The sequence below is a fragment of the Stegostoma tigrinum genome, chromosome 15 (genome assembly GCF_030684315.1).
Source record: "Stegostoma tigrinum isolate sSteTig4 chromosome 15, sSteTig4.hap1, whole genome shotgun sequence".
Lineage (NCBI taxonomy): Eukaryota > Metazoa > Chordata > Chondrichthyes > Orectolobiformes > Stegostomatidae > Stegostoma > Stegostoma tigrinum.
Window position 1 is genome coordinate 30,575,660 of NC_081368.1, and position 20,330 is coordinate 30,595,989.

The window sequence follows — 20,330 nt, forward strand, 5'->3', positions numbered from 1 at the left end:
TCTAGGGTAAATATATCTATGACTAGGGGGCATAAGTTTAAGGTAAAAGGGGGTAGATTTAAAGGAAATTCAGAAGCAGATGGTTTTTTTTAAAACAGAGGGTGGTATGAGCCTGGAATGTGCTGTCAGAGGTAGTGGTGGAGGTGGATACAACAGCAATATTTAAGGGGATTCTTTTCAGATATATGAACAGACAGGGAACAGAGGGATACAGACAACACAGGGGCAGAAGGTATTTAGTTTGGAAAGGCTCCATGTCAGAGCAGTCTTGGTGAGGCAAAGAACCCGTTCCTGTGTTGTGCTGTTCTTTCTTCTAAGGACGCCATTGGAGATTGACAACTTTTTCAAAAAGTGACAAATTCTCAAATGAACAGAAACAATACAAAACATAATTCTTAAGATTTTTACTGAAATTATAAAATCAGTGTAGGTAAAATATTATTTAACAGGTAACTGATAGATGAAACTTGGGAAAAAGATAAATTTTGCATGAATTCATGCAAACAAAATTTGCCTTACATAGCGTTTTTACTTTACAGCTCATTTCTTGCTGATGTGTAACATTGAGGCAGCAGACTTAAAGTTCCTCCCAACTCTCCAGCAGAGGTTCACATTTCCCAGCCATGCCAGGTTGAAACTGCCAATGTCTTTTGCCAAATGTGTCACTCTGTCTGGGACTTTTCAGGATTTGATTATCACCATGGAGATCCATCTCAATGAATGCTCTTCTCCCTCAAGTTACAGAATTCTGACAGCTCAGAATTCAAAGTATTCCCGTATCAGTCCTCTTTTTAGAATTTTCAATTGGTGTTGTTAAAACTGCTTTCCTCAGAGTTATTACTCTCCATCACTCCAACAAAGTAGTGAAAATATAACCCCTGAGAAAATTCCAATTCTTTTTCTGCCCGTGTCTCACCATGCTCTTTGCTCTGTGCACCACTGTGAAAGTTGCTAAAACAGCTGCCCAGCATATCAATCAGAGATAGTAAGAACTGCCGATGCTGGAGTCAGAGGTAACACAGTATGGAGCTGGAGGAGCACGGCGGGCCAGGCAGCATCAGAAGAGCAGGAAAGTTGACGTTACAGGTCAGGACCCTTCTCAGAAATTCTGATGTTGCCTGGCCTGCTGTGCTCCTCCAGCTCCATATTGTGTTATCACCCAACATATCAATGGGTTTTTATCAGAGATAATGTGAACTGCAGATGCTGGAGAATCCAAGATAACAAAGTGTGAAGCTGGATGAACACAGCAGGCCAAGCAGCATCTCAGGAGCACAAAAGCTGACATTTCAGGCCTAGACCCTTCATCAGAGATGGGGATGGGGAGAGGATTCTGAAATAAATAGGGAGAGAGGGGGAGGTGGACTGAAGATGGATAGAGAAGATAGGTGGAGAGGAGAGTATGGGTGGGGAGGTAGGGAGGGGATAGATCAGTCCGGGGAGGACGGAAAGTCAAGGGGGTGGGGTGAGGTTGGTAGGTAGGAAATGGAGGTCCCCTTCTCTCCCAATTTATTTCAGAATCCTCTCCCCATCCCCCTTTTCTGATGAACGGTCCAGGCCTGAAACGTCAGCTTTTGTGCTCCTGAGATGCTGCTTGGCCTGCTATGTTCATCCAGCTTCACACTTTGTTATAATGGGTTTTTATGTTAATTTCTGTCTTGTTACAATCTAACATTAAATGAGCACTTCATGGACGAAGGTGTCATTCAGGAATGCACCACCCAACTTTGCAGAATTTTCAGCTTTGGAGCTAAGAGATATTTTAAAACATAATGGTCACATAAAAGTCAATGGCCTTAACACAGTTACCAGACGATGATCATGTTTTAGTCATTTGCCCAAATATCTGTTCAACTGCTCGGTGCCAAACTTTGCTTTATAATGTTTCTGTGAACTGAGCTATGTCATTTTTTAAAACACTGCACAGTATGTTTAATGTTGTAAAACTTTTTTTTCTGCTAACCAGGCTTTTCCACTGACCTCCTCTTCTGACAGCATGGGAATAGTTGGCGAGATGATCGAATTGTGATCTTGTCACAAGTAATAGAGACTTTTGCATTTTTTGTTCTCAAATACCACCACAATTTTTTCAATTTAAATATAATTCATAAAGCTGGAATACAAAACTGGTCTCAGTGATGGTGACCATGACAACTAGAAGCTGTATCAACCATACCCACATCCCATCTTCAACCCATTGGCAGCTGAGTATAAAACCCAGGTCCTTTTTCTAGCAGCTGGCTGTGATCACAATTTGTATGACAATTTTCTGTTATTAATAAAGGATTACCTGTCTTAGTTATTACTATTGAAAAATAGCTGCTTTATTTTTAAGAAGAGGTTGACCACTTGAGTTGATATAACTTCATTTGAATAGGTTATTTGAATAATGTTTTTTTCTCTCTCTTGTGAAGAATGCTTGCATGGGAGCTATGTTAGATCATTAGATATGCATTTTGCTTATGTCAGTTTCAAATTCATAGTCTCTGGTGTCAACCCATAATGAATACTGGGTGAGTGACCATGGGAGAAACAGGGAGGCCATTTGTGTTATTTAGGATGTGGAGGACATGTGCTGGATGAAACAGTTAGGAGAATGAAGAGTAAGCATTTGTCATTCATTATTTACAAACCATTGTTGCCATAACTATAGGCAAGCATTCTATGTGGCTATGTCAAGGTCTGCCTCCAGAGGCAGGACCCTACCTCCAGACAGTCCTTCGTCCACATATCTAAAATATGGCAGGGCCCTTTTTTAGGAGTGAGTCAATCAAATTGGGAAATTACCTGCCTCGACCTTTGTGCTTCTTCCATGAAAATCCAGTCCGAAGCCTCTATTGACAGTTAGAGAGTTCCATTGTTGATGTAAGAATCTCATTAAATATCTGAATTGAATTATTTCTGCTTTCTAAATGTTCCGTGTTTATTATTCTATATATTATGGGGTGTGGTCACTGAAAGTTGGAGTTGCAAGAAATTCTGAAAATTGCAAATTTTACTGAAAGATTTTAAGTGAAATACTGATTTCCTTAGGAATCAATGTTAAAATTAGAGTTAGGCTTCATAAACCATCATTTGCAGAGAAAAAAATATCAAAACTTCAAACCTCTAAGTTGAAATATACTACTTGAAACGCTAAAGGGCGATTCTTGTCCAGAAGGCCAATATAAAAGTTAAAGCTTGATGCCATACCTGTGCAGCGGTGTGCATTTCTCTTTGAAATAACTTTGTCTCTATTACCTCACACCCACTCTCCTTCCAATTTTACTGCACATGTTGCCAATCAAGGCCCATATTCTATAACTCTCATGACTGCCTGCAACATTTGCCCTAATTCACTCTCACCCACCTAATTTCTCTTATACTACAGACTTTGAATAGCCTGTGCACTGCCTGTTGACTGTTGACTCACTGACTTTCCACCACCTGCGTTAGCACTAGCAGTTCTACTATCCACTTTTATCTCATTCAATCTCTCCTTTTCAAGCATTCCAGGAGAAAATACTCCACATAACGGCAGAGAGAAAAAGTTGGACATGTTGTGGGTTGCTTGACATTTAGTTCCTCACTCCCAATTCGGAGGGGATCCTGACCTTGACTGCGGCAACAGCTAAATGACTGCGCTTATGTCTCTGAATTGACCTTGGAGGATGTCCTTTTTGAGTTTCTGCACCAGGATCCTCCAACTAAAGTGCACTTCTTTGAACACTACTGAGGATTAGTCTTTTTTGACTTGGCCATTCACTTGAATCAAATGCAGTTCGCTGCCTATGCTGGTGGCACACAGTGTAGGTGTGAGATTGAAGTAGCACACAGCAACATGTTTTGGCCCCTCACTGATGCCTGCTGACAACCTTCATAAGCTTCCTTTGTGACCCTACAACTGTGCTAAAAGGCAAGTCTAAATACAAGTATGTGAGCATGTTAGCTATGACCAAGTGGGAAAAACGTTCACTGGTAAGGTACGGTAGAGATGCTTTGAATATCTCGGTAGGCACTAAGTGAGGGAGCACTGAGAGAGCAAGCGAACAGTCTTAAGAGTCTTGAAGAAGGGTAATACCTAAAACATTGACTGCTCCTTTCCTCCAGATGCTGCTTGGTCTACTGTGTTCTTCCAGTCTCCTTTTTGTCCACCTTGGGATTCCAGCATCCGCAGTTTTTTTTTTGCCTCTCAGTCCAAAGATGCTGCCTGGTCCAACCCATGAATTGGGTGCTTATCTGTGTATGCAAGGTTGTCCTTACAGTAGCATTGCAATGTTGGTGCACTCCAAAATGCACAATTAAACCACAGAAGGGTACTGTAAGTCAACTGAAGATGGGCCGTGATGGTGCAGAGGGGAAGTATCTTGGTACATACGATCAAATGTTAATGCCCACAGACACTGGGTGCAGCCATTTAACATGCGGTTTCATCTGAGACATTGATGCCAGCTATCCAAGAGTCCAGAGCAGCAAGCAGCGTGTTGGAACCACCAGGTGCCTACTCTGACTTCCATGTCGGAAATTCCCAGATTCCAGATTCTATCTGGCAGGTGGTAGAATAGGGGAATATATATTAGTGTGGTGAGATTAACTAATATTAAAGGGGATAATAAGTGACAGTCACCATTAATAGATCTCCTGCCACTCACACAGGCATCTCATTTCAACGTCTGGGACTTAGTTAGAAATGACTCTTACTGTCGAGATTAGGCCTTATTCAACTTCCAATAGGCTTGTCCAAATTTCTCACCATAGCCCATATGATTTAGGGCCCTGGGAAGATTCCGCCAGATTCAATAGAGCCAACTCTATTACAATGGTCGAGGAACTTGCTAATGATGTAGAAGCACAATGCCATGAGGGCAAAATGAGAGAGAAACAACCAGAAAATAAGGGATGCTAAGAAATGGGAATGGTGCTTTTAATGTTGAGAGAAGACATAAAAAAACAACTTAGAAGTGACAACATTTTTAACAGGGAAGACTTGAAACAAGGATACTTGCCTTTATTGGTCATTGAGTATCAAGTTGGGAGGTCATGTTGCAAATATACAGAACATTGGTGAGGCCATGTTTAGAATACTGAGTTCAATTCTAGTTTCCCTGCTTTCGGAAAGATGCTGTTAAACTAGAGAGGGTTTAGAAAATATTTGAGGGTGTTGCCAGGATTGAAGGTTTGAGCTACAGGGAGAAGCTGAATGGGCTGGGCTACTTTTCCCTGGAGCATCAGAGGCTGAGGGGTGAACTTATAGACATTTACAAAATCATGGACTGTGTGAATAACCTAGGTCTATTTTACAGGGTGGAGGAATCCAAAACTACAGAGGACATAAAAGTTTAAGGTAAGGAGGGAAAAGTTTAAAAGGGATCTGAGGGGCAACTTTTTCCCACACAGAGAGCAGTGTGTATTTGGAACAAGCTGCCAGAGGAGATGGTGGAGGCTGGTACAATTATGAAATCAATATGGGTACATGAATGCTGGCAAATGGGACTGTATTAATTTAGGATATCTGATTGGCATGGATGAGTTGGACCAGAGTCTGTTTCCATACTGTTTCTCTATGACTCCAACTCCATGTATTTTTCTGCATATCTCAACATAATTGCACAAAATGTCATCTTCATCATCAATCTTGCAAACAAATGGGATAGGTTATTATTTTTATGCAGGATCCAACGTTAAAACTGCCCCCCACAAAATATTATCCTTTTTGTTTCAGTTGTTGTGCATTATTTGCAGTCTATTTTGCTTTTGGCTTTTCCAAATTATTTTAACTAATTGCAGGTCTTCTAACACTCACGAGGAAGAAGTCAGCGTATCCAACTGGTCCAAAGCTCTATTGCTTCCAAATTCTGGTTGCACAGAAAGAAGGCTGAAGAGGATCATTTCTGCAACCAAAAGGGAGGTCTCAAATTTTCACAGTGGGAGGGATCCTAAATGTTGAGGGGAAGAGGGTTAATGATGTCATTGTCTCCCAGGCTGGCAGCATAGAAGGACCGAAGAAGTGGCATCTGGTGCAGGCAGTGGATCCCTAGAATGAAGCGAACAATATCTTTTCCACCCTTCTTCAGTAAGTGTTTAAAAATGGGCTTGCACTCACACCCCAAGCTGTATGTTGGTGCTGATATTATTGAGATTGTTTGAGCTTGTAATAGGCTCCGTAGGCCCTTAGTAATTTATCTACAGAGTGTGGGTGGCTGCCAATTCCAGTGCCTGCTTACTCTTCATATTAGCACGGGAGCCCCAGGAATACCAGGAAGATGGTGGATTGAGCAGCTAAGTTATCTGACAGGCCTCCCTCCAAGACAAAAACACACCCAGTAGGACCATGTTATAACTTGCTCACAGTTCATCGATTTAATGATGAATCAACTAATGATTTTTTCAGCCCTACAATAAATACAGAAAGACCAACATTCTCGACAATCAATATTTTCTACCTCCTCCACACCCACCCAAAGAACTCTTATCTATTTGCATCCTTAGAATACAACTTAATTCTTGCACTTGCCAGAAATACACGTATGACTTTCTTTGTTAATCCTATCATTCGTTTTTAATTTCCATCCTCCAGTATTTGCACCTTCTGCTATAGTGAGCAATTTGCTTGGATCATTAATGAATGACATGTATTTACCGTAAGTTTAAGTGTACCATGGACAAATTGACATTAGGCAAAGCTGAAATCTTCTTAAACATATTCAATTCAAGTTCATGACTTGCATTAAGTTTCCAACATGGAGCATTATAATTTAAATGCCTTCAATCTCTCTGGCATTTTCTTGACTTTACTGTAACAGTTCTAATGGAGAGAGTGTAAAATGCTGTGACTGAGCGATACTGTGTTTATAAATCATGATGGCACTCCTGGGCAATCAAAATTATTTCAAAGTTCAAAGCTAGCATCAATGTGCTGAGAGATGTCCACAGCACATAATATCGAACATTTCCAGGAAAGCACCACGATTTCTTCTAAAATATATCAAGTTCCTCAGAATATGTTAAGAAAGTATCCCATCAGGGTATTTCTAAAACAAAATTAGCTAAAATAATCATTCATCTATTTGGATATCCATCCCCATGAAACTGAATTCAACGCAAGGATTCCTAATATCACTCCCTACTTAGTGTTTGACTATTGTAAAAATGTTGCAACAGTACATGGAGATTCTTATTTACCTGTGAAGATGATTCATATTCTTAACTTCATCTTCCATGAAATAACTATCAGAACAATTATTTCACAGCTGAAAAGAATTGCAAACTGACTCATAATAGCAATTTTCAGAGAAAAGATAAATAGCTCCATTATCATCACGAAATTACAAATTCAGCACCTTTACGCAGACTTTGAAATCATTCAAAACACTCCTTTATCTTGCTGATAAAACTGATAATACCATGTGCCACGTTTGACAGGTTGAAAGCATCTCACTGATGTGTTTTACCCTTCTGATAAAACCTTCAGCTTTTGTCGTGTTTTGAGGCTACAGATATCTCATGGAGCTAAATGCAACCATCAGATTGGAATGTCTGCTTTAACATTAAATGCCCTTTCTCGAGAGTTTGGATCATCATCTTTTCATTGTATCCATAACATTTCATGTTCTCCGATTTCTACATGGAGCATTATATTCTTTAATACAGCAAAAGCTATTAAACATCACAAGAAGTTCCTCTGTGATGCATCTTTATGACAAAGCTCTGATCCTATGTTATCCTAAAATCCTGTGAGACATGGCAATAAGGTGAAGATATGCTCCTCATAACTAATGATGCCATTTGGTACATAAATAATTTATTCTGCGAGTTCAGACTGCAGGCGCGATCGACAGCAACAATTGTAACCACAAGAAGAAAAAGGACAACAATAGCGAGAAATAAATCACCACAGAAAAACTTTATTCTTCTACCCTCAATTGGCCTTTCCATTCTGATCTGTCACATTCCTGTTTTTGGTACTTCTCTCCCAAAGGCATTACTCATATTGAAGCACAGTTCCCCAAGCACCCTGGGACTGCTCCAAAATAACCTTCTGAAGCAGACCGTTTGATCAACAGGTTATTCAGTTATACACGTTTTCACAGGCAAGAACTACATGGTATATTTCTCAGCTGAAATCTTGTGTGAAGACCTGCATCAGGAAAACCTGCTTTTTTGTTGACCTTGCAAAGTGTGTGTGTATTTATTTGTCCATAAAGGGGGATTAATATTGACATGTAATCTGTGAATAACTTTTTAAAACTGTGTTCATGGGAATGTTAATGACTACGTCAGCTTTGATTTCCCATCTCTAATTTCCCAGAGGACACTTATGTCTCAACCATTAAAATGGGTCTGCAGTCACATGTAGGCCAGACCAGGTAAGGATGGCAGATTTCCTTCCCTGAAGTACACTAATGAACCAATTGGGTTTTTCTGATAATCAACAGTGGTTTATTGTCATCATTGGATTACTAATTCCAGATTTTTACTGAAATCAAATTCTGCCATCTGTCATGGCAGGATTCTAGCCAGGTTACTTGTGTCTCTGGATTAATAATCTAGCGATAACACCATGAGGCCATCACTTATCCTTAAACTTCTTTGAGAGAGCTTACAGGGCAGAAGAAGCCTCCATTTAATACTTTCTCAAAAAGATGGCATCTCTGACAGTGCTGTGGTCCCGAAGTTCAGCACTGCATTGTCAGTTTTGATTGTCAGTTCAGCTCCTGGAATGTAACATGAAACACAATATTCTGTTTCAGAAGTGATAGGGCTTTAAGCTGTGCCCCAGTGAATACAGCACTGAAAGTTTCTATGCAGAGGTATGCTTCTTTGTCAAAAATATTTCATAGAATTTCAGATCCAAATCTTCGGATTCTGGTTCTTCAAGTGGGCGTGTAAATTCCCACGGTGTGATTTCAAATTCTGCAAATGTTCTGGCATCATTAAAATTCATAACCATGTCAAACTTGCAGTCTCAAATAATATCTGCAGTCAACAAAATCATCATTTTGATACTCTTAATGAGATATGCTTGAGTCAGGATGTAAAGCTGTTGTCAAAGCATACTACGAAGAGCTTTTTAATTCTTTGCTGACATAATAATGTGTTCTATCATTTGGTTCAGTATCTTCTCTAGACCGTGAGGTTTACTTTTGTTGAGCAGAAATAAAGTGAGCATTTAGAAATAAATAGAAAAAAAAGTCATCATTCTAAACAGGAGGTGCTAGATTTAACCCTCACCTGCTGACAGGTTAAAGATGGGGAGACTATAACACTGCAGGTGGCCTATATGCTTCCTACCTGATTGCTCCTGTCCCCATTGCAAGGTCAGCCACAGGGATTTTTAACTAAAGACAATCAATGCCCATTTAGAGGTCCCCATCCTTCTGACTCAGGGATTCAACCATTAATGGGAAGAACCTGCGTCACTTAGCCTGGCTACCAGATTTCACTGCCACTGAGGCCTCTCCACCAGGCAGGGGTCTGCTCCTTCCTAAGTTGTCCTATTCCATGACCTTTCAAACACCGGCTCCTGACATCTTTCATCTCCTTCCATGGGGCCTTCCAGCTGGGAACCAGCAAGGCCCCAAATACTTACTCAATTTTTCCACACACCTTCGTCCTGATATTGGAAAACTGTTGGCCTGTTATTGGCTGCTACCTCTGAAGCGTGAGACTTTTTGACCCAGAAGATCAGAGATCCCACCTCCAGCCTCAAAGGGGTCAAGTGGTCATCAAATTGCTGTGGGCAGCTGGTATTCCCAATGGTGGGCTCTCTTCCCTGACTTGCTATTCAGTGAAGTGAGTATCTAGCACCTAGTATAGTTCAGTCCCTGGTTTATGATTTCATTTTTAGAGGAATTGCTGGTCATAAAATGTCTTCTCTATTATTTAGTCAGAAGAGCCACACAGATGTCCCATCAAATAAATGATTGAGCAATTGAATGACAGCTGGAAAATTCCAAGCTCACTTCTTACCTTGGGTAACATCAGTTGTTGGAGCAACATGATGAGCCTATGTATCCTGAACTAATGATGAAGAGATCAGCCAAGTTATATCAGACCAATTATTGTAAAGCGCACATGTAGTCTGTGGGCAAGGTTTAAAACATTCCATAGTGCCTCTAACTAGTGCTTTGTGATTGGTGGATAGGTTTTATGGAAACAGGAAGAGGGATACTCGCCACAGAATTCCCAGGCACTAGACTGGCCTTGTAACCACTGAATTTGAATGCCTAGTTTAGTTCAGTTTCTGGTCAATGGTAATTCCAGAGAAATTGCTAATGGAAGATTCAGCATTGTTAATACCATAGAATGTCTAGGAGCAATGGCTGGATTTTCTCTTGCTAGGGATAGTCATTACTGAGCACTTGCATGTTACCCAATGTTACTTCCTGTTACTTGACGTTACTTCCTCCTTTTCGGTCCAAGCCTGGATGTTGCTGAGGACATTTGTGGGGCCTGCTCATGCACCCACGAAAGCAACTTAATAGCTCAAAAAAAAATCTCTCAATAGCAAATCGGTGTTATTATAAACAAACAATTATTAGGTAATTAGATCAAAGATAGATACATTTAAATAACTTTGTTTTAAAAACATCTGTCCAACTGTAGGCATAACCCTCAAGTTTTCTGGTCCAAAAACATTCAAAACTTAGCCAAGGATTTATAAGCAGGATTAATGATCAAAATAATCCATGACAGCAACAAACAGAGCTGACTGAAAGATCAGATAGCTCAGTTTTTTTATTGAAATAGCATCAGAAGGCCTTCATTCAATGAATTCCAGGAGCAGATGGCTGTTTGTTTTCAAAGCTAAAGCAGCAGACCATTTGTTTTCATGAAAAATGAAAGTACTCAAGAAAGTAAAATGCTTCAGGTTGTGATACTAAATTTCAGAAGCACTGTCTTTCTCTTAAAATGTTGAGTGCATGGTAGCACATTTTCCAAGAGAGGAATATATTCCAAAGCATCTCAACTGTTAGGCAATGCCAGCCAATGTAATAGTGAACTTCCCTTCTCAGGATAGAGCCACCTCGCTGGCAGCATGCTACAGAGTCCACAACTTCGAACAAGTTTCCTCAAGTCTTAAACAAGGCGGGTTTTCAGAGGCATCCTAAATCTACCCAATACAACAACAATAACTGCGGATCAGAAGTACAAATGTCCCCTCAAACCGTCAATAGTGGCCGCAACGTCAGAGCACAAGTGTGCTAGATTGTGACTTCCTATTTGTATTCTTCCCCATCTATGGGAAGATTGTTTGGTCCTATGTTAATGTAGGAAATTTAAACTCTCAGCAGTGGCCAATGTACCCGGTGGCACTGCTGAGCTGAGAACCTGCCAGCCAATGGGAGAACCAGCAACTCTCGAAGATACTCTTGCCTTTTTCAAACAGGTACAGGAGGCCCACAACAGCAGCTCATTAGCAGATCTCCCAAGTGGCTGAAGTCAAGCTTACCAGTCTGTTTTAGTCGCTTCAGTGCACAGCCCTGTTTGCATTATTTAGGTCCAGTAATGAGCCTATTTATAAACAGCAATGCTATAGCAATAGCAATAAATAACAATGCTTCTTTCTAATTAGTTTTCATTTCTCCAGAAGCTACCCAATATCAAACATCAGATTTACTCCCCACAGACTGAAATGCACTAAAACCACTCACAGAACACAAATTATTCTTAAAATGAGCCGGAGAAAACAGTAGAAACTCCTGAAAGATCTCCAATAGAAAAAGTGGTCCAATCTGTTTAGCAAAAGTTCTTCCCAATTTCTCATTTGTTCGTCCATGACGAACAGAATGCAGTATCAACATCTATCAAATAGAAGCCTTAGTTTCAGAGATCCCCAGTAATAGAACATAGAACATTATCTCAAACCTTCATGTATTTGATCATATTTTAGACTCTGTGGGTGGAACACTGCTGAGAGTGGTGCTAACCTAACATCAGGCTGATTTCTGAGACTTGAGCCCACTCATTGAAGCAGCATGGTACCGGTGAAATTTTATAATAAGCAATGAAGTAGCAGCCACCTCTGCATTCATCATTCACGTAGAGATGGTGAATGGGTTCAGAAGGGGGGAGATGGAGACACTATGGCACATTATAAGGCTGGTATCACCAGGAGGAGCTTTGCTCATGTTCAAAAAATCAAATCTGCCCTGACGCAATATAGATGCCATCGCTCTCAAGGATTGCCTGTGAATGCACAGGTCCAACACTATCAGCGGCATCACAAAATATCTTCATTAAATACAAACATCTGTCATGGGAATACATCAAGTCTTGCCATTTCTGGTGTTAAATATTGAAAATATCTTGAAGATTCATCAGTTCCAACATCCCAGCGTGCAGCTGCATCACCTTTGTCGCCGGAGTACTGACTCAGCAGACAGTCCATGACGCTGACGAAATTGTCTTGCTGTCAGTGGAACGCTGATAAGTTGACTCTCAATAGCATTAATTTGTTTCACACCACAAATGCATGGGCTTCTAACATCGGTCTCAGACATTCATTGCAAAAAGTTGCTTGAAATGAAACATATTAACAGACCAGCCAGATGTATTCATTTTGAAAATTCTCCTCCACATCCTTTCCCATCACCTCCTGCTAAATGATGAGCAGTCTTCATATGGCACAACACTTTCAAGATGATCAAGTTAAACATTCAAGGCAAATAAATACCACAGATTCAGGCAAAAATATTGTGATGCTGTGAAGACAAATGCATGGGCAGCTCACAAGAAGATAAACTGTGATGATCTGGAACTCCAGTTACCTCATTGTCATATCAGCCTATCAGTTCCATTTTCTGGATACAAATTTCTCAATACAAATCAACACAGAAAACAGTGATAACTGGAACTGCAGATGCTGGAGAATCCAAGACAACAAGGTGTGGAGCTGGATGAACACAGCAGGCCAAGCAGCATCAGAGGAGCACAAAAGCTGACATTTTGGGCCTAGACCCTTCATCAGAAAAGCTTCTCTGATGAAGGGTCTAGGCCCGAAACGTCAGCTTTTGTGCTGTGTTCATCCAGCTCCACACTTTGTTATCAACACAGAAAACAGTAATGTTTGTTTTCAATTGAGCAAGTTCTTATGAACAATATTCCTGCCATAGATAGTGACTAATTGTGACAAACAGAGTCACCAATTCACATTTCCAACACTACCAACCTTGTACATTCAGAATTGGATCCTTTTGAGGTTCAGACTATGGTTGAAAATATCAGCAAAACACTTAATTCTCAATTGCTTGTAACTGGCATTTAGGAAAGACAATTCTCACAAATTTCAAGTCTTTTTTTACCTTTGATAAACCTGAATGTATGACACATATTTGTATGGAAACTGACTGTTCTAAAATTATTGTAGTGTAATGATAAGTACTCAACATACACATTTTAAAAGGGGCAAGGTTAACTAATGGTTCCACTAAGCTTGTATTAGACCTACCTTTATTCCATTTGATTCAAAGTGTGGAAAATATAATAAATTCAAAATCCAGATAAGGAGTCAATTAAAGGGTATTTCATTGCAATACAAGCCAACTGACTGGAATTTGACTTACTCAGTGGCTGCTTTTAACTTGAAGATTCCATGTGTTTCTTGAAAGACAACAGTTAAGAGAAGTGCATTCTACATTCAGATTTACATGCAAAATTTCTTAACATATCCACACAAAAACAAACACACATACCTTGTCTGGATTCTTCAACCGTTTGCATGGTATCTTTCTTATGAGTGTTGTAATTCATCCTTAACTCCTTGTTGAATTCATGAAGTGTTTCTCTAGAATTATAGGACTTGTGGGGGCTTCTGCCATCTTCACTTTCATCTGAGGAACTAGTATATGCCAATTCCATCTCACACCTAACTTTTGACAGTGGTTGATAAGGTTTACAATCCATCTGATCCATTCCTTGTAAAGCTGGTAGATGGACATTAAAACAGGGCGTTCAAAATGTTTAATTGAAAATAACCTGCAGAGAGAGAGAAAAAAGATAAGGCTTAATAAAATTACACTTCCTGTTTGTTAAATGCTCAAAGAGACAGTTAAGGAGAGCGATGGGTAGGGCAGAAACATGGCTAAAATCACACCATCTCAGGAAAATGATGATCCATCAACAATACATACATTTCATTATTCTAAAATCTGACAGAGCCATAAATTTCTTGAGCAGAAGAGGACACCATTCAGTGCAAAATATTTTTGCTGGTTGATTGAAAGAGGTATCTGCCACTTAGTTTCATTCTCCTCTATCGTACTTTCAAAAACTGTTCTGGATCTGTCACACATTCATATCCTAACAACAGTTTCTGGAAAAAAAAGTCCAGAAAAGGATAATTCCTGAAACGTTGACTGCTCCTTTCCTCCAGATGCTGCATGGTCTGCTGTATTCTTCCAGCTTCCTGTTTGTCCACCTTGGATTCCAGCATCTGCAGTATTTTTGTCTCACCCAACATCTCCCTTTATTCTTTTCTTGATGATGTAAATTTGCAAAGCCTAATCATAAACACAGTGGTCAATGAAAATTATATGATTTCCCTTTTGCTCAGTCAAGGCTCTTTATCACGACACTTTCAGATGTAATAAAAACAGGCCCAGTCTCTGCATTTAACTGAAGGTCTCATCCCTGATATTGCATTAATAAACCTCTTGCGCAGTTTCCTTATGGCCTTGATGCCCTTAGAAAATATAGGACAACAAAACTGGATTCTACATTTTAAACATGTTTAAGTGTAGGTTTGCATAGGTTAAACCTACTTTTTTTGTTTTGTAAACTACATTTTTTTTATAAAATCTCAGAACCAATTTCCTTTCATTTATTGCTTTAAGGAAACAATCATACCATTTTGCAAAAATTTCCATTTGAACCATTAAGTTTATCTTTGCTGCTCTTTATAATGCTTTACAATGAAGAATGCAAGTCTGTGATAACAATGTGTGGGGCTGGATGAACACAGCAGACCAAGCAGCATCTTAGGAGCACAAAAGTTGACGTTTCGGGCCTTGACCCTTCATCCCGAAACATCAACTTTTGTGCTCCTAAGATGCTGCTTGGCCTGCTGTGTTCATCCAGCTCCACACTTTGTTATCTCAGATTCTCCAGCATCGGCAGTTCCCATTATCTCTGATACAATTTTAACCTCACTGCGAAGCCTCTTCCAGGGATGCCTAACCTGAAGAAGTTACCCTCCTCCCTCTGGGCAAACCTCAGGGGATCTCTCTCCAACTGCAATTCTCAGGGGATCTCTCTCCCACTGCAATTCTCTTGTAATCTCTTCGGCCTTGAAATGCTTGACCATGTCCTGAAGCAAACCAGGTACCACAGCCACATCACCTTCCTCAGCATCTGCCTATGGAACCAGATCATCCCCAATGGACTAAGTCCACATTCAAGCCTTCCCAATTTGGCCCCAACCGTGACCACCTCTACACCCAGAACATCCAGACCCTTCAGAAGCATTTCACCCTGCGAGACCTGAAACACACACTCGCATCAATGCTCTGGCATCTAAGGCACTGCAATCCAGCCTACCCCAGCTTAGAGCCCCCCTCTCTCAAACCTGCAAAGGACCTCTCTTTTTCTTTATTCTCCATAGGAGTGCAAGTCCTTATTATTTTTATCCTACTTCTGAATCCATAAACTCACATTTCTCAGCATCATTTTTCCTACAATACTTAACCCCTCAATCTAATAAGTTTTTATGGCACCTGAAGATATTTACATTCATCATATCTTCTATTTTTATGTAACTGACAATTTGATAATGCATACTCTGCACCCAGGACCAGATAACATTTATATGTTGAAATGTGCAATAGTTTCGACATTTGAATTCTCGGTTTATCACTGTTTATTGGCTTTGGCTTGAAATCTCTCATGGACCTTTCATCCTATATGCTGTTCAATTAATTTGCAATTTTTATTGTCATATTCCTTCAATACTTGGGGCAGAAATTTGTTCAGACCAGCTTGTCAAACTATTCCTATTTTCAAAGTCAAGGCCCAAGGTTAACCTGTAAGGCTTTGGCCTGTATTTAGTTTAGAGCAGTGATCTACAGGCATTGACTGGACAACCTAAGAAAGGTCACTGGTGAAGAGATTTGGAACAAAGGGTGAATATGTCACCAGGCATAGCTTGAGAAAGATTGTGAGGAATCTTCTAGATGTCTGAGTGATGCATACTATTGAGAAATTTGTGGCAGAGTAAGATGAGAAGTCCAGCATGGCTGACCTTGATGTTGGAAGTATTTTGTTTCACCTTTTACACATTTGATAAACAGTGAGGTGATCTTCTCACGAGGCAGTTGCTGGCTGCCAATTAAAGACGGTTAAATGTCACATTGATGACCCAATTCACCTCAGTAAGATATGCCTTTCTTTCATGCCAAGCAAGCCAGACATCGTGAATTCTCAACAGAAGTAAATGTGTACATGGCAAAGTCAGCTCACCACTTGCTCTAAAGAACCTCCAAGTCAGCTACTGAACACCAATACGTCAGACTGCATGGGTACTGACTACACATGAGCTACCTCCACAGTCATTGCCATCTGATATGTACCAGTCTCTAAGAACCCTCATGTCACATTTCTGATTCAGTTATATGATGCTTCTGCACATCAACACTGCACCAATGGCTATCATTGTAATGCTGTAACAAGGGCATTGTGCACTCAGGGACTGAAGCAGACTGCATCTCCAAGCTCTCCTCATTGTCACAGCACTCACCAACTTTGAGCTTGTCTGAATGCTTAAGACACCCCTGCCTTGCACTGTGTAACCTTTCTGCATTTTACTCCCTCAGTCAAAGATGAGCTTCCTATTCCTATATGCCAGTATTATCTTATCGTTTATTGCAAACAAAAAGGAAGGAACCTGGTCATGGCTGTTGGCAGGCCCAGTCAAGTCAAAGGGGAATTACTCATGGTCAGGGGTTCCCCACACCACAAATCAAGGGTATCCTCCAATCCAGCCCAAGGCTTTGGGCACTGCTCAGGATGGTCGGTCGGAATTCACTCACGCAAAGGCCAAGGACCCATATGTTGGGCATCCCACCCTTGACTGCAAATCTATCTTAAGGAGACTTCAAATACATATAATACTCCAGGCATGGTCTCACCAAGGCCCTGTACAGCTGCAGTAGTACAGAATGACAGTCAACTCTATCTTGACTGCCTTGAACTTTATTTCACACACAGCATTACTTGAAAGAAAATACACAAGTATAAAAATAAAGACAAATTATTCCTCAATATTACTTGGCTTCTAGACCAAATCTTTCAAAATCTTACAATAATGTTAGCTGAAAATCAAATAATACATAAATGAATAACACACTGTGTCATTGAAAACTGTTGCAATATATCACAGAGCACTTATGTGTAACTGAACGGCGATCATGATGTTACACATGGACTATATGGCATTACTGAACAAGATTCCATTTGTTTCCTCCCTATTATTTCAGCTGCAGTTAGGCACTGTTAAATTGGAATTGTAAATCTGCATCCTACAAAGCTAAACCTCCACATAGCACATCCTCCTTCAAGCGGAAAGGAATCGGCATTCAGACCTAATTTGACAAAATTCTAATAAAATGTGGCTTGCATATTCCAAAACAACCTAATTTCAGTAAGCTAAATTAGCCCGCACTTCTGAAAAATATGTCCCTTTTTCTAAAAGTTCTATGCAAAAAGATCTGCTGATCAATATCAGGGAGCGAGTGTAAGCAGAGTGAACAAGGTTCTTCAGACATTGAATTCAGTGACCTTTGAATGAGTTCATTTAATGCTTCTTGTGCACAAAAGGCTTTTTTGTGACTTTTCAGTCATATCCATGACAAGAACTAGGTTTCTGCTCACAACTCTGCACATAACTGCAAAGATGAAATTATTGTCTGCCAGGTACCATGCACCTTGGCAACCACTCAAAATTTTTGTCATTGTAACCCGAATGATCTGTGTAATAGAACTTGCCTGAATTATTTTCCACAAAGTGTGGTGTGTTGTAAAATATCATAATATCAGTGTTGAGGATAGTTATGTAAAGAAGCCCAAGGACTGCACTTCATGGCAGGGGGTCAAACCTACCCACTGGGCAGTTCCACTTTTAAAAAGTTTCTCTATGTTTTCACCTTTTAAGGATAAGTACCTGTATTTCCACCCAGCTAGAACAACACAATAGAGAGAGTTATTTCCCAACTCCTATTTTTCACAATTAAAGTGAACAATGTCAATTATTAACACACTTGAACAGAAATCCCACCCGAGCGTGAGTCTCTCTCAAAATGTAACCTAATAATGGAAAATGCCTGACAGAGATAAATGAATTCAAGTGACAGGCATCTCCAGGGTTCAAGCCCAGAAAGCGATAGCGGTTTGTAAAGTAGTTGTTAAATCATTCACTGGCTTCATCTGATTTGGAATTGCTTACTAAATTAAATAATTTTGGTACTCAACATTTCTCATTGGTGAAATTTACTCAGGTATGGGAACTGGGACTAATTTGCTCCTCATTCAGGCTTCAGAAATATTACCATTTAATGCTTTCAAAATTGCACATATTAATAATGATTTCCTACTGTACTGAGTAGAAATAAATTTGAAAATCAATTTCACATGGATCTGAAGCACAGAATGCCAATTCCTGGCAATAATACTAGTAAGGCTGCTCACTAATAAGCTTAACGTCTTGAGAGATTTAGGTTGCCCCAGAAGTCAGAGTATTTGGAATTTCAAAAAGTAAAGGCTAAAACATGTTCTGGCCTCTGGTCATAATTTCTGTGCAAAAGTTATGAAACCTTCTTTAAAATTGCAAAACAAAACAAAAAAAAGGGTCATTTTCAGCTATTTACACCATCTCTCAGGAAGGGGCTCCTGAACTCCTGTAAGAGTTATGACAGCAGACCAAAACAACACAAGGAACCTGAAGGCAGTTACTTTTACATCTGACAATCTACACTTCTAAGAATTTTCTTGCCTAGCTCTATCCTTAAATCAAGAGACGTGCTTATTCATTTTGCCCATCCTTGTTGCCTGGTGGTCAGAACTGGCGAACCTGGTGAGTTCCTGCTCCCTGGATTGGGACTATCTGACACTGAAGTGCAGTGTTTATTACTGTGAGAATTCACATCTGTTATCCTGGCAGCAGTCTGCATTGCACCCCATGAAGAAGTGAAGACTGTTCTTGATGGAATGTACACAGCCACAAAAGGAGTTGAGTCTTTATAACCAGAGGCCTTAATCATTGTTGCTGGTAGTTTCAACCAGGCCAACCTCAAAAATATGCTACCAAACTACCATCCACACATTTCCTGTCCCAGAGTGCTGAACATCCTTGATCATTGCTATGCAATCAAAGATACCTATTGCTCCATTTCCCGCTTGTGCTTTGGAAAATAGATCACAATGCTGTGTTCCTCTTCCTGGCTTATAATCAGAAATGGAAACATGAGGACTCAGCAGAGAAAGTAGTACAGTGCTGATCTGAGGCAGAGGGTGAGATTCTACAAGACTACTTACAATTGGTGCACTGTTCCACATCGAAGTACTGAGCAGTCAACTGAGATGAGTATGCCACTATCATTGCAGACTTCGTTAACAAGTACATTGAAGACTATGTGCCAAAGAAGTCTATTTGACTATTCCCCAACTGGAAACCATAGGTGGGCAGAGGGTGGCAGGGATGCCATGGATGGCAGAGGATGTGGGCAAGATACTAAATGAGTGTTTGGCATCAGTATTCACCCAAGACAGGGATATGGAGGATAGCAAGATTACTGCAAATATGGTAATATACAAGGACATTTTGAGATCAAGAAAGACGTCATGTCATGGTCTCTTGAAGAGCATTAAAGGTGGATAAGTTCGCAGGGCCTGATGGTACCTGCCCCAGGTTATTGAGAATGGCAAGAGAGAAGATTGCTTAGCCAAGAACCTTGTATCCTCGCTAGTTGGGAAGCTATTGGGAAGAATATTTACGGATAGCACTTTCACATATTTGAAAAAGCATGGCCAAACTAGAAACAGTCAGCGTGGCTTTGTGCAGGGCAAGTCATGTTTCACAAACTGGATTGAATTATTTTGAGCAGGTAATGAAGGTTTTCAATGAAGATAGAGCAGTGGATGCTGTTTACATGGATTTTAGTAAGTCTTTCGACAGGGTCTCTCACGGTTGACTCATCCAAAAGATTAAGTTGCATGGTATCCACGGTAACTGGGCCACGTGGATTCAGAACTCTTCACCCACAGAAGGCCGAGGGTAATGGTAGAAGGTTATTTGACTGGTGGCGTTCTGCTAGGATCTATACTAGCACCTCTACTGTTTGTGATATATGTAAATGACTTGG

At 40.2% G+C, this 20,330-nt stretch overlaps 1 protein-coding gene across 11 annotated transcripts in view; it reads right to left on the minus strand.

Moving 5' to 3' along the window:
• Positions 1 to 20,330, minus strand: part of tenm1 (teneurin transmembrane protein 1) — a 2,164,854-nt gene that overhangs the window by 705,622 nt on the left and 1,438,902 nt on the right. For all 11 annotated transcript variants that reach the window (XM_048544387.1, XM_059651404.1, XM_059651405.1 and 8 more), the window contains one exon: positions 13,674 to 13,956. In XM_048544387.1, the coding sequence (XP_048400344.1) occupies positions 13,674 to 13,893 (220 nt within the window). In that variant the 5' untranslated portion in view covers positions 13,894 to 13,956. The remainder of the gene's footprint in view (positions 1 to 13,673; positions 13,957 to 20,330) is intronic.